At 41.3% G+C, this 14,146-nt stretch overlaps 1 protein-coding gene across 7 annotated transcripts in view; it reads left to right on the plus strand.

Annotated features, from left to right (window-relative positions):
* Nucleotides 1-14,146, plus strand: part of PAK1 (p21 (RAC1) activated kinase 1) — a 161,395-nt gene that overhangs the window by 112,556 nt on the left and 34,693 nt on the right. For all 7 annotated transcript variants that reach the window (XM_060176709.1, XM_060176706.1, XM_060176705.1 and 4 more), the window contains exons 6-8: nt 4,382-4,501; nt 8,248-8,422; nt 11,176-11,239. In XM_060176709.1, coding sequence (XP_060032692.1) covers nt 4,382-4,501; nt 8,248-8,422; nt 11,176-11,239 — 359 coding nt within the window. The remainder of the gene's footprint in view (nt 1-4,381; nt 4,502-8,247; nt 8,423-11,175; nt 11,240-14,146) is intronic.

Raw genomic sequence — 14,146 nt, forward strand, 5'->3', positions numbered from 1 at the left:
TGCTTCACCACTTGTGAAGCGACCCCCTGCAGGTGGGGAGCCAAGGGCTCAGACCAGGATCCTTACACTTAACCTACACATAGCCCAGCCTCCTTCTCTTTACCTCCCTATCTCCCCTTCCCCTCTCTATTTCTTTCCTATCAAGAAAAAAAAAAACATCTTTGGGAGTTTCCACCCACTATTAAACAGTAAATTCTTTTTTTTTTTTTTTCTCTCCTCCAGGGTTATTGCTGGGCTTGGTGCCTGCACCATGAATCCACCGCTCCTGGAGGCCATTTTTTTCCCCCTTTTGTTGCCCTTGTAGCTTCGTTGTGGTTATTATTATTGCCCTTGTTGACGCAATTCGTTGTTAGATAGGACAGAGAGAAGTGGAGAGAGGAGGGGAAGACAGAGAAGGGGAGAGAAAGATAGACACCTGCAGACCTGCTTCACCGCCTGTGAAGCGACTCCCCTGCAGGTGGGGAGCCGGGGGCTCGAACCGGGATCCTTACGCTGGTCCCTGCGCTTTGCACCACATGCGCTTAACCCACTGCGCCACCACCCGACCCCCAACAGTAAATTCTTGAAGGTACCTTAACAAAACTGAGCTGTGCTTTGTGGCTCGAAGCCTTTGTGCTTTTATAAGAGGAAGGCTAGCTGCTACTTAATGAGTGGCTAATATGTGCTAGGTACTATTTTAAGAGTTTTATAGATATGAGCATAAAAGTCCTTGCACTTAATTTGTGAAGAAAGCGCCATCCCCATTTCATGGGCAGGAAAAGTCTTTTCTAAAGGCTTATAATTCACTGTTGTGGTGAACCAGATTAGAACAGGGGCCATCTGAATCCCCCAGCCCAGGATTCTCGGCCCCTGGAAGGGAGCTGAGACAGAAGGCAGCAAAAGGTCTTCCAAAGGAGACTAAGGTAGAGCTGTGGCTGTGTCATCTGAGTGCGGAGGAACCCAGGGCCCCAGCCATATGGCACAGATGACAGCACCTGCTGGGCCAAAAACCTGAACTGGTGTCCGCAATTAGAACTGCTCAGGTTGTCAGGGACATTTCTCCCCCAGTTTGGAACATTTACTCCTATGGCTTAGTGCATTCTCTTTTCTTCCCAGCTTGACTTGGGATGTATATCGTTTGTGTTATGGTCACATGCCATTATTTTTCATTCTGTTTTTGCACACATACTTCTACTTGGTTTGTGGAAATGGCCAGACACAATTGTAACTCCCTAGCACAGGTTAAGAAATTGACTCATCATTTTTTTTATGTTTTACTCTCCCGACCCTTGAATAGGTTAGAAATAGAAACCCAATAAAAAATTCAGTTCTTTTGAGCTTTATTGTTTCATTCTCTCTCTTTTTACTTTGTATTTGCAATTAAAAAATTGAGAAGGGAAAGGAGAAAGAGAGACACTTAATAGCCCTGCTTCACTGCTGATGAAACATCCCCCTGCATGTAACTTATGTGCTCAACCAGGTATACCACCACTTGGCCCCCCTCTTTTGTTGTTGTTTTTGTTTTTGATAGAGGATGAGAGATAGACAGGAGAGGTCCCTGCAACACTGCTCCACTGTTTGTGAAACTCTCCTCCTGCAGGTGGACACTGGAGACTTGAACCTGGGCCCTTTTGCATGGTAATGTGTACTCTCTACTGGGTGAACTACAAACACACCCCACATTATTTATTAATTCACACCCTAATATTTACCTAGTGCTATTCATATCCAGGTATGGTGAATAGAAGCATGAATATGTATTATATGAAGCAAAAATTAATGACAGACTAGAGGGGTCAGGACTGCAAGAGTAGTGAGTAGTGTATAGCGTGGTCATATTGGATGGGTTGATTTATTCTGCTTGGTAGTCTAGTGAAGTTTTCCACAGTTACTGTTCCTAGTGATATGTTTTTGTTTGTTTGTTTTTTAATCTATGGTGTTTCAACTTCTATGCAGTGCCACTGTTCCTGGTGTGCTCGTTTTCTTCCTTTTAATTTAGATAGTGGGGGAGAGGGGCCAAGTAGGGAGACAGCGAAGGACACTACAGTACTGTTCCACCATTAATGAGGCTTTCCTGTGCATGTGGTGGCTGGGAGCTTGCACCTATTTCTTCACACATGTTAAAGCTCTACTTAGGTGAGCTACCTTCCAGTCCCTGGTTTGTTCTTTTAATAAATATTGTCTTAAATTTTCTTTTAACTCTAAAATGTGCTGACCTGATTGTGGGTAGATAGCATACTGGTTATGCAAAAAGACTCATGCCTGAGGCCCCAAAGTCCCAGGCTCAGTCTCTGGCATTACCATAAACCAGAGCTGAGCAGTGCTCTTGGGGAGTAGGGGGTTGTGTGCTGACCTGGCTCTAAGAGTCAATGACATTTTTAGTACCTGAATCCCTATTTTAAAATGTGCCACTCCTGTGTGGTGGTAGGCTCTTTGAGTGCTAGGAAGCAAGAACTGGTGAGGCCTTTGCTCTTACTCTTAAAACTTAGTGAGGAATCAGAACACACAGCCCAGGATTTATAATGTGGTATTAGGTAAACACAGGAATAGATACTAGAAGAGAATATTCTCTCACCTGGGTAGCATGAATAACAGCCAAATTGTTAAGAATCCATTGTGTTGTGGCCCACAACATGGACTTTGTGTTAGAGCTAAAGAAGTGCTTTGGGGCCGGGTGGTGGCGCACCTGGTTGAGTGCACATGTTACAATGCACAAGGACCCAGGTTCAAGTCCCCAGTCCCCACCTACAGGGGGAAAGCTTCACAAGTGGTGAAACAGTGCCACAGGTCTCTCTCTGCATCTCACCCTCTCTGTCTCCCCTTTCACTCTTGATTTCTGTCTCTATCAAATAAATAAAGATAATAAAAAAATTTTAAGTGCTTTAAACAGGAGGTCAATATAGTTAGATGTATATTATCTCGCAGCTTGGAAAGATTCTTCTGACGGTTGGATCAGGATAATGGAATGAATTCAGGTGGCCATGTTTTTACCATCCTAAATTCCTTAATGTCAGAGAAGGCATATTAAAAAGTAAAATCAAAATACTGTTCCAAAGCAAAAAAAACCAAATCAGTGTTCCAGTGTTAGGTAGATGGAAAGCAGATTGGAGTGATCGGAGAGAGCACTTCTAGGAATATTCAAGTAACTCCACAGAAAATTAGCTGAGAGGATGAGAGAGAGAGAGAGGAGGAAGTCTTGTGCCATCTTTAAAAATTAATTAATTAAAATTCAATTTGAAATATCTAGAGAAACTCCATCTTACAGTGAGCAAAAATGTAGCAGAATTTTTATTTTTAAAATAAGTCATAATTTTACAGAAAGTGGACTGAGGATTTGAAGAGAGCTCCTAATGTGGATAGAAGGATCTCAGGGAGAACTAGCATGGAATCAGCATTAACTCCATCACTCCACAACAGGTTTAAGAATAAGGGAGACCAAGAGGAAGTTCTGCAGTAGAATGGGATGCATTACATTTCTTTGTCCCAAGAGTGAATTTCTCAGGCCCCAGGACAGACAGTAGCATACCTGGTCTAGCACACTCACTGACATGCTCAGGGGATACGTTTCAGGAGTAGTGAAGCAGGTCTGCTGGTCGGTCTCGCTCTCTCTTTCCCCCTCCGCTCAAATAAAATAGGGGAAAAAGAAAAAATGCCCGCCAGGGGAGCCAGGTGGTGGCGCAGCAGGTTAAGTGCACATGGCGCAAAGCGCATGGTCCGGCATCAGGATCCTGGTTCAAGCCCTCGGCTCCCCACCTGGAGGGGAGGTCGCTTCACAGGCGGTGAAGCAGGTCTGCAGGTGTCTCCCTTTCTCTCCCCATCTCTGTCTTCCCCTCCTCTCTCCATTTCTCTCTGTCCTATCCAACAACAACAACAGCAGTAACAACAACAATAAACAAGGGCAACAAAAGGGAAAAAATAAAATAATAATAATAATAAACTTAAAAAAAATGTTCACCAAGAGTGGTGTCCATACCGGGTATACCACCACCTGGCCCTGCTGTGATAAAAATTTTAAAACTAGATGTTTAGTCCCATCTCTATATTTCAGTACTTAAGAGTGGTATGTTACAAATTCTTAGAATAAGAAGGAGATATCTGCTTGTGTTAGGGATGGGGTGGGGGGCACAGACAGAGAAAACTATAAGCTGACTTTCTGTTCCACAATGAGGTTCTGGGTGGGTGAAGGGAGCCCCCCCCCCCCAAGGTCTGAGTAAATAATGACAGACACAGGAAGTAAAGGAAGCCTATTGAGTTCTTGAGATAGGCCATGCACAGGTGGGGAGTTTAGAGGTTGGTGTGGGTTCAAGAAGGATGTCAGGATGAGGGGTCTTCTAGGGGACCCTGGTTGTGTAATTTTCATGTCATTTGGACCTGATGACTCTGACTTTCCCCCCCTAAACAGAATGTGAAGGCAGTGTCTGAGACTCCAGCTGTGCCACCAGTGTCAGAAGATGAAGATGATGATGATGATGATGCCACCCCACCTCCAGTGATTGCTCCACGCCCAGAGCACACAAAATCTGTGAGTCTGGGATTGTGGACAGCTCTATGGTCTCTTAGAGTTTAGAGGGGAATGGAAGACAGACTCTGATGCCAGACATTTAATATTCTGGTACTGGGTCTAGATTTTTTTTTTTTTAAGGGTCTAGATTTTAGAGCTGGTGGGAACACTGAACCACCTTTGTTGAAAGGTACTCTCTGTGATTATAGACAAAGTAGTATGTTTGTTTATCTCTGCTTTGTGGATAGTCCCAAAGCCTTAGGTAGTCTTAGATAATTGGTGTTTATACCAACTCAGCCCTGGTGTACTTAGCCTGTTCTCCGCAGACAGGATAAGAAGATAGAATTAATATTACTTAGTGCAGGGCTAACATAAATTATTCCAGCCTCCCTGGAAGCAACAAATTAGCCAGCTGCAGATCATTTCTTCTCTGTTGAAAGTGCAGTGTTCAGCCTTTTAGAACGCCATTGATGATACTGAAAGACCCAGGAGAATTTATAAATATGTTAGTGCTATTAATATACTGGACATTAGGAGTGCACTATGATGCTGGAAGATGGCAGTGATTTTTATTTGACTTCCTTTGAGTTTCTTGTATCTGAGAATAGCCCAATTCCTCTGCCCTCACATCACACAATCAAATCCCTGTGTCTTGTACTTGGTTTGGCATTACTGAGTACTGATGACACCCTGCTAGTGCTCATTTGGACTTTTTATATTGTGATGAAAGCTTCATAGTAAGAACATCCTAGGGCATGTACTCTGATAATGCCAGTTAAAAACTACCTCTGGAGTAAACATTCAGAGAAATGTTCAGGCAGCTGGTGATTGACTAACAATGGGCGATCCTATGGAGGAAGTTCAAGGAGAATTAGCCATTTAGGATGAGTTCCTGGTTGCTTTCTGCCATAGAAGAGTGACTTCTGTGTGAGGAGATTTCTGCTGGGAGCCATGTGTGGAATCATAAGAGAAAGGAAAATCAGACATGTAAGAAGAATGGAAAGAGGACAAGGCTTGAAATTACAGGTTTAGATGCTAGAATTTCATTTGTCCACAGGTATAAAAATAGACTATTAAGAAGTCATTATATGGGGGCTGGGTGGTAGCACACTGGGTTAAGTGCACATAATATGAAGCATAAGGACTGGTTGGAGCCCCCAGCTTCGCAAGCAATGAAGCAGGTTTGCAAGTGTCTATCTTTCTCTCCCCCTCTCTATCTTCCCCTCCTCTCTCAATTTTTTTTAATCTATCTGCTTATTTATTTATTTACTATTGGACAGAGACAGACTAGAGAGGGAAATACAGACAGGGAAAGAGAAGGAGATACCTGCAGCCCTACTTCATTAATTGTGAAGCTTTGCCCCAGGGGCTTGAACCTGCATCCTTGCATGCTGTAGTTTTTGTGCTTAACCAGGTTAACACTACTACCTGGCCCCACTTTCTCAATTTCTCTCTGTCCTATCCAACAACAACAACAAAAATGGAAAAAAAAAATGGGTGCCAGGAGTAGTAGATTTGTAGTGTAGGCACTGAGCCCCAAGCAATAACCCTGAAGACAGAAAAAAAAGGTCACTATATTAGGGTAGTCAGGAAAAAAGCTATTGTCTTTGACTTCAATGTCTTGATTATTTATTGCTATTTTTTCTATGTAGGAAGTTCTCTTTCACTTCCACAAAGATCCAGTTGAAGAACCTTTTTTTTTTTTTTTCATTAATTCGTCAAACATCTACCTGCCTGCTTGCCTTATGACCTGCCTTCTTGCCTTTTGGGTTGATAGTTGGCTTAGAAACAGAAACTTTGGGAGTCGGGTGGTAGCACAGTGGGTTAAACGCACATGGTGCAAAGCACAAAGACTGGCGTAAGGATCCTAGTTCAAGCCCCTGGCTCTCCACCTGCAGGGGAGTCGCTTCACAAGCGGTGAAGCAATTCTGTAGGTGTCTATCTTTCTCTCCCCCTCTCTGTCTTCCCCTCCTCTCTCCATTTCTCTCTGTCCTATCCAACAACAACAATAATAACACAACAATAAAACAAGGGCAACAAAAGGGAATAAATAAATAAATAAATAAATATTAAAAAAAAAAAAAAACAGAAACCTTGTGGGGGTCAGGCGGTGACGCAGCAGGTAAAGCACATGTGGCGCAAAGCGCAAGGACCAGCATAAGGATCCCGGTTCGAGCCCCCAGCTCCCCACCTACAGGGAAGTCACTTCACAAGCAGTGAAGCAGGTCTGCAGGTGTCTGTCTTTCTCTCCCCCTTTCTGTCTTCCCCTCCTATCTCCATTTCTCTCTGTCCTATCCATCAACAATGACACCAATAACAACAACAATAATAACCACAATAAGGGCAACAAAATGGAAAATAAATAAATATTAAAAAAAAAGAAACAGAAACTTTGGAAGGAGTGATACATATCCCCTGTCTTCATAGAGCTTGTAGACTAGCCAGATGGTGATGGGGATATCTTTATGAAATAAAACCTAATATATGTTTTGAAGCATGTCTTGGGAAAAGTAAGTGTAATGTGATCACTTCTTTTGATGAATATGTAGTTCACTCACTTCTTACCGCATTTACCTCTTCCTTTCTTGTAGTTATGACTTTCTCATAAGACTTCCTTCACAAGAGAGGGTGGGGTCTAACACAGTGTACAGTGAGGCAAAGTGTAGTCTTAGAGAATGTTAAGTAAATGAATGAATGAGAAATACAAAATACCAGCTAAAATTCAGAAGCTTACTATCTTTTATGTGACTTTAATCATTTCACACATCAATTAAACTTGTCATCCTAACAATCACACAAAGTAGGTATATTAATATTACCATTTTACAAATAAGAAAATGGAAGCACAGAGAACTTAAATAGGCTGCCCAAAGTCATCCAGCTGATAAGAATCCAAGTCAGCATTTAAACCCAATCAGGTTCCAGCATCAGTGGTAGAAATGAATATGCCCTACGCCCTCTTTTTATTGTTGTCATTGTTGTCACCATTGGGGCTTCATGGCTCTGAACTTTTTTTTTTTTTTTCTGTTAGAGAGGTAGAGGGAGAAGGGGAAAGACACTACAGTAAGAAGACTTCTCTCGGTGTGATAGGGAATGGACTCAAACCTGGGTCACATTTAGCATGTGCATTTAACCAGGTACCCCACCACCAGGCCCCAACCTGGGTCACATTTATAAAGCAGTCACCCTCTTAGGTAAGTTATCTTTCTGGACCCACCCTACCACCTCTTTGGAGTTTTTAAAATTTATTTACTAATGAGAGAGGGAGAGAACTGGAGCATCACTCTGGCATATGTGATGCCTCTTGACCTACCCCACCATCTCTTAAAATACAGTTATAGTCCCTTCTGAGTCAGGGCTCAGGATATAAATGTGTGATAAGTCAATGGCAGGTAATATTAGAGTTGTATTAATAGTGAAAGTGCTCTGGGAATATAGGATATTCATTTCAGAGTGTGGGAGAATAGGATTTTATAGAAGAAGGGATTCTTCATCTCATGGGAGACTGACTCATCTTTAAATTATCCCTGTTAAAAATTCTCTTCCCTGAGTTAAATATCCTTTTTGCTCAGACTACCCACTAAACCCTGTTGGATTTAGTGACAGCAAGGAGGATTATTCTACAGCTAGAGGATGGACACAGAGGAGGAAGAGCATGGAGTTTGGCCTAGGAGAGGGGGGTGACTATATTGGGATTTTCATTTTGAATCACTGATACCCTGTATGACAAAGGCTAGCATTGCCAAATTCTCATCCCAACAATTCAGGTGTACACCCGGTCTGTGATAGAACCTCTTCCTGTCACTCCAACTCGGGACGTGGCTACATCTCCCATTTCACCCACTGAAAACACCACCACTCCACCAGATGCTCTGACCCGGCCAGCCGAGAAGCAGAAAAAGAAGCCAAAAATGTCTGATGAGGAGATCCTGGAAAAATTGCGTAAGCAACTTGTGGCTCTCTGACCTTTCTTTTAGCATGTGAATGATTGAACCTGAAGATGAGATTCCGTGTTGTAAAGCTCCTGGTGCTAGACCTGGCCAAGTGACTGACTAATCACACTCCACATCTTAGCCACAGACTATGCTCTTCCCTATGCCCTTGCATTCACCTTCTCTGTCTCCCCAGATCTGGGTGGAGACCACTGTGGGATGCACATCTGATGAGAAAGCCTACTTTTAGGGCTGTGTGTCTCCCACTTCTGTGCTTAGGTTGTGGTACTGACACATAGGTTTTACCCAGTGAGTAGCTTGCAATGGTAATGAGAAAGATGGAGGCCTTATCTATAACTGGTGGGAAAGAGTACTGGAACTGATTATCAGTATTTGCTGCTGGCCTAGGAGAAGACAGACCTGCCATCTTGGCTGTAGAAGAAGGAAGGGAAACTAAAAATTTATAAATCTCTATTTTGTATCAAATGATAAGCAAGATATGTTCTTTTTTTTCTTTTTTTCCCCTCATTTACTACTCTTATACAGATATCAGAAACTTCATTTTTTGCAGTTAAGGTATTTGAGACTCAAAGGTGCTGAATGTCCTCTTGGTTGCATTTTTGGAAAGCAACAGGGCTGAGGCTAGAATACAGCTTGTGCTCTTATAATTAACATATGCTGCCTCCAGGTAGAAATGTTCATTTTACTATCTTTCATGGCCAGGAATGGAAGTGTATTCGGGTGGCTTGTTTTGGTGTTTCAGAGATCTGCAGGAGGATTTATATTAGCAGGAAGGATGAGATTGGTTTGGTACAGTCAATTGGCTAGGGATTGGATTCATTCTTTTACCAATCTCCTTCAAAGGAAGTTGATGCGACTTACTTGACCAAATCTGCAAACTGTCAGTATTCTCTAAAACTAAGGTTTCTTTTAATTTTTATTTATTTATTTATTCCCTCTTGTTGCCCTTGTTATTTTATTATTGTAGTTGTAGTAGTTATTATTGATGTCGTCATTGTTGGACAGGACAGAGAGAAATGGAGAGAAGAGAGTAAGACAGAAAGGGGGAGAGAAAGACACCTGCAGACCTGCTTCACCGCCTATGAAGGGACTCCCCTGCAGGTGGGGAGCCAGGGGCTCAAACAGGGATCCTTATGCTGGTCCTTGCGCTTTGCACCACATGCACTTAACCTGCTGCGCTACTGCCCGACTCCCTAAAACTAAGGTTTCTTTATAGCTTTCAGTTTCTTTAGGTAATTTCTGTTTTATTTTTTAAAACTATTTATTTATAGTGCCACCAGGGCTCTTGCTGGGGAGCTTAGTGCCCTTACAATGAATCCACTGCTCCTGGCAGCCTTTAAGAAAATATATTTTTTAAATTTTTGTTAGTAATTTAAGAATAATTAATAATATTGTAAATTTAAAATTTTTATATAGAGAGAAACAGAGGGAAAAGGAGTGTGTGTGTTGTGTGTGTGTGTGTGTGTGTTTTGTGTGTGTGTGTGTGTGTGTGTGTGTAGAGAGAGAGAGAGAGAGAGACAAAGATAGAGATAGAGAGAGACCAGCAGCATTACTTCACTCTTTGTGAATTTTCTCCCTTGCAGGTAAGACCTGGGAGACCTAAATTTGGGTACTAGCACATGATACTATGTGCACTCTACCAGGTGCATCACCACTTGATATTTTAAAACGATGCTTGGAGCCCATATAAAATGATGTGGTAGAATTATTTACCTAGCTACCTGCTTACTCCTCTACATAGACTTTTTTTTTCTGGGAACCAGATTTTAAAGAAGCGTTAATATTTAGAACATAGAATTATGTTAAGCAAGCTGGCCTTACAGCTAAGGATACTTGAGTCAAAGCCCCACCTCTGCCTCTGACTTGAATCTTGAACAATTTCCTCTGCTCTCTGGCCTACTGACTTTTCTTGTTTTTTTCAGAAGGCGTTACTAATGCCTTTATAAACCAAATGAAGTCATGTTTATATATTTTTTACTTATAAGTCAAAGGAAGTCATACTTATAAAAAGTACTAAATTCAGTAAATAGCACTGATGGAAAGCACTTTGGGCTAAGAGAATGTGTAATTATGATCTGTTTGTTACATGACCTTGGGGGGGGGGGTATCTTCCTTTCTGCAGACCTCAGTTTCATCATTTCTAGAATACAGGTTGTGAAACCCACTGCACTTTTTCAGGCCTCTCTGAGAAAGAAAACTTTTTGCTGCAGCCACTTTTCTGCTTTTTCTCCATGTCAGTAAACCTGCATAGATATTACCTCCTTCCTTTCTGAAGCCTTTGCAGTCTGTATTTTTTGCCTCTTTTTATATCTTCTTAATATCTACCATAGGTAGTCCTTGTTGTGTCTCCGTAGAACTTCATGTCTGTCTGTTTCCTTCATGAAACTGAGCTTCTTGAAAATTGAAAACAGAAACTATCTTCACTGTGTCTCCTCTTGGTGCATAGTAAAAAAAAAAAAGAAAGCACATTAAATGACTTAATGTTTATTGAATGACTGACTTTAAAAATGATGAGTGACTTTAAAAGTTTAGGAATGGACAAAATACTATGAATAAAAGTATTCAAGGAAATGAAACTGTTGGGATGGGGGTTAAGGTTCTGTTTTCAAGTTTTGAATATTGGAGGTAGTTCTTTAATACATAATAGCTTCAGGGACTGGGTGAACATGGGGCCTGTTTTGTGTATCTTGACCTGGCCAAAAAAAAATATCTATATATATTCATGGTCTGTTTCTTCCAAAGGAAGCATAGTGAGTGTGGGTGACCCTAAGAAGAAATATACACGTTTTGAGAAGATTGGACAAGGGTGAGTGGGAGCATTTTCTTTTCCTAGAGAAATGGCTTTAAGTTATATGTGTTTCTGATTTGCATGTCCTAAACTTTGTTCTTTTTCTTCGTCACACCTCATCAACCTGGAGGAGTAATGTTAGACTGACTTTATTTATTACTTTATTTAGTTATTTATTTATCTACTTATTTATTTTTACTAAAGCATTGCTCAGTTCTGTTTTATGGTGGTGTGGAGGATTGAACCTGGGACTTTGGAGCCTCAGGCATGAGAATCTCTTTACATAACCATTATGTTATCTCCTCCACTCTGGGCTGACTTTAGATCTGGCAGAATTCTGCTTACTGTAAGAGCTATTAGCATTAGCTAACTAGGCTGTTAAGAATACACCTGTAGGGAGAACAGAAAAATATTCACTTTCTTTTCTTTTCTTTTTTTTTTCTTTTTTCTTTCTGCCACCAGGGCTATCACTGGGACTTAGTACCAGCACTACAAATCCACCACTCTCAGCAGTCATTTATTCCATTTGTTTTTTTTCTTTCAATTTTTATTTCACAGGACTGATATTGTGAGAGGAGGGGTATACTGAGAGGGAGAGAGAAAAATAGAGACCTGCATACCTGCTTCACTTCTGGCCCTCATGACATTTACTTTCTAAGTACAATCTTTTCCCATTTCTGCTTTTCCACATTAACTCTTGTTTTCCTTTTGCTGAGATCTACCAACATTTAGTATAAATAGAAGAGTAGAAACTGCAGGACTTCCTACTAGTGTGATGAGACCTGAGTTCCTTAGTGGATACCAGAACTCATATGGCTTGCTCTCTGGTACCTCCTCTGCACCTTGTATGCTGCCCTCAGTGTCCTAAACTCAGCAGGTCTCGTTTGATACCCTGTTGTGTGGTAGGCACTGTGAATACACCTATGAATCACACAGTCCCTGCCTCAATGGCCTGCTATCTGCAGAAGTAGATAAAGAATATTACTGTAGTGTGGCACATCCTTAAAAGGTTTGGCCACTATTTTCAGCAACAGAAGCCAGATATAAATGAATAGGTACTGTATGTGTCTACTTTTACTATGTTTAGTAACAGTCCAGGTAATGCATACTAGTAGAATAATGGTTATCTCAGCAAGATGGGTGTTGATTAGGAAGAAATTCATGCAGTAGAGGGAATATCCTGCTGTGTGTAAGAGACCCTGGGTTCTAACCCATCACCATATAGGACCACCATGGACAACATGGGGGGTTTCCATGCATGGTAGCACAGTCCTATGCTATATCTCCTTGTTTCTCCTCCTCTCTTATCTCTAAAACATAATAACAGAGAATACCCAATTGGGTTAGACAGACTGCTCAGTGGTATCACTAATAGTTTCTTTGGTATCACATTAAAACATAAAATAAAATAAAGCAAATAAATGTCATTTGTGTATGAAAATGAAACTTCATTTTATAGTACCAACTACAAAGTAATATATACAAAGTGATAATACATATCTGCTAGATAGGATGGCTCGACCTATTAGACTACCAGCTTATAAGACTGAGGTCACCAGTTTAATTCCCAGTACTACTTTATGCCAAAAGAGTGCAGTACTCTGCTCTCCTTTGCCTCTCCCCCACTCTTTCTCTCATAATAAATATTTTTAGAATTAGTTTTTATTCCCCCAGTTCTCTATCTGTGGGAGGAGGGGTGGTGTTATATGTGGTGAAGTGGGTCTGCAGGTATCTTTCTCTCTATCTTCCCTACTCTCTCAGTTTCTCTCTGTCCTATCCAACAATAACAACAACAAAAATGGGGGAAAAATGGCCTCCAATAGCAGTGGATTCATAGTGTAGACACTGAGCCCCAGCGATAACCCTGGAGGCAATATATATATATTATTTTTATTATCTTTTTATTTTTACCAGGCTTATCACTGGGGCTTGGTAGGCAGATTTTGAGACCACTAGAGATTAAAGCAACTTTTGGGGAAGGGGTTACAGAGGAGAGGAGAAACCAAGAGTAGGAAATTAGTATAATTTTTTTCTTCCTTTTATAAATTTTTATTTATAAAAAAGAAACACTGACAAAAAACATAGGGTAAGAAGGGTACAACTCCACACAGTTCCCACCACTACAACTCTGTATCCCATCCCCTCCCCTTGATAGCTTTCCTATTTTTTATCCCTCTGGAAGCATGGACCCAAGGCCATTGTGGGATGCAGAAGGTGGAAGGTCTGGCTTCTGTAATTGCTTCCCCATTGAACATGGGCATTGACAGATCGATCCATACTCCCAACCTGTCTTTCTCTTTCCCTAGTGGGGCGGGGCTCTGGGGTGGTGGGGCTTCAGGACACATTGGTGGGGTTGTCTGCCCAGGGAAGTCCAGTTGGCATCATCTTAGCATCTGGAACCCGGTGGCTGAAAAAAGGAGTTATCATATAGAGCCAAACAAATTGTTGAACCTAAAGGCTGGAATAGTTCAGATGGGGGGGGGTGTCTCTGTTTTGTAGATAGTTAGTAGTCTTATTTTAGTTATATTCCAAAGAGCCCATGACTATACCAGTTTTGTTTTTTTTTTTTTTTTTTTCTTTTTTTCCTGAGCCTGACATCTGATATGCAGGTGGATCCAAGTTACTGTCTAGGGAGATGATATCATGGCTGGAAAATGGACCAGGAAGTTGGATCAGGGAAGAGAGTAGCTCCCAAATATGGGAAAGGTGTATAAATATTGTTGACTGTAAACCTGGAAATTAGTATAATTTGCCCTACCTAATTAAAAATTCCAGGCACTTGGCTAAGTGCTTTATGAATTTACTTCAACTCTCCTTTATAGTTTTATCTTCACAGATGGGAAAATGGAGGCTCAGAGATAGTAAATAACTAATTCAGTAACTTCTACTCAGCTGGTGGGTGCTGAGTAGAAGTTCCAGACAGGA

This window comes from Erinaceus europaeus, chromosome 17 (assembly GCF_950295315.1).
Source record: "Erinaceus europaeus chromosome 17, mEriEur2.1, whole genome shotgun sequence".
Taxonomy (NCBI): domain Eukaryota; kingdom Metazoa; phylum Chordata; class Mammalia; order Eulipotyphla; family Erinaceidae; genus Erinaceus; species Erinaceus europaeus.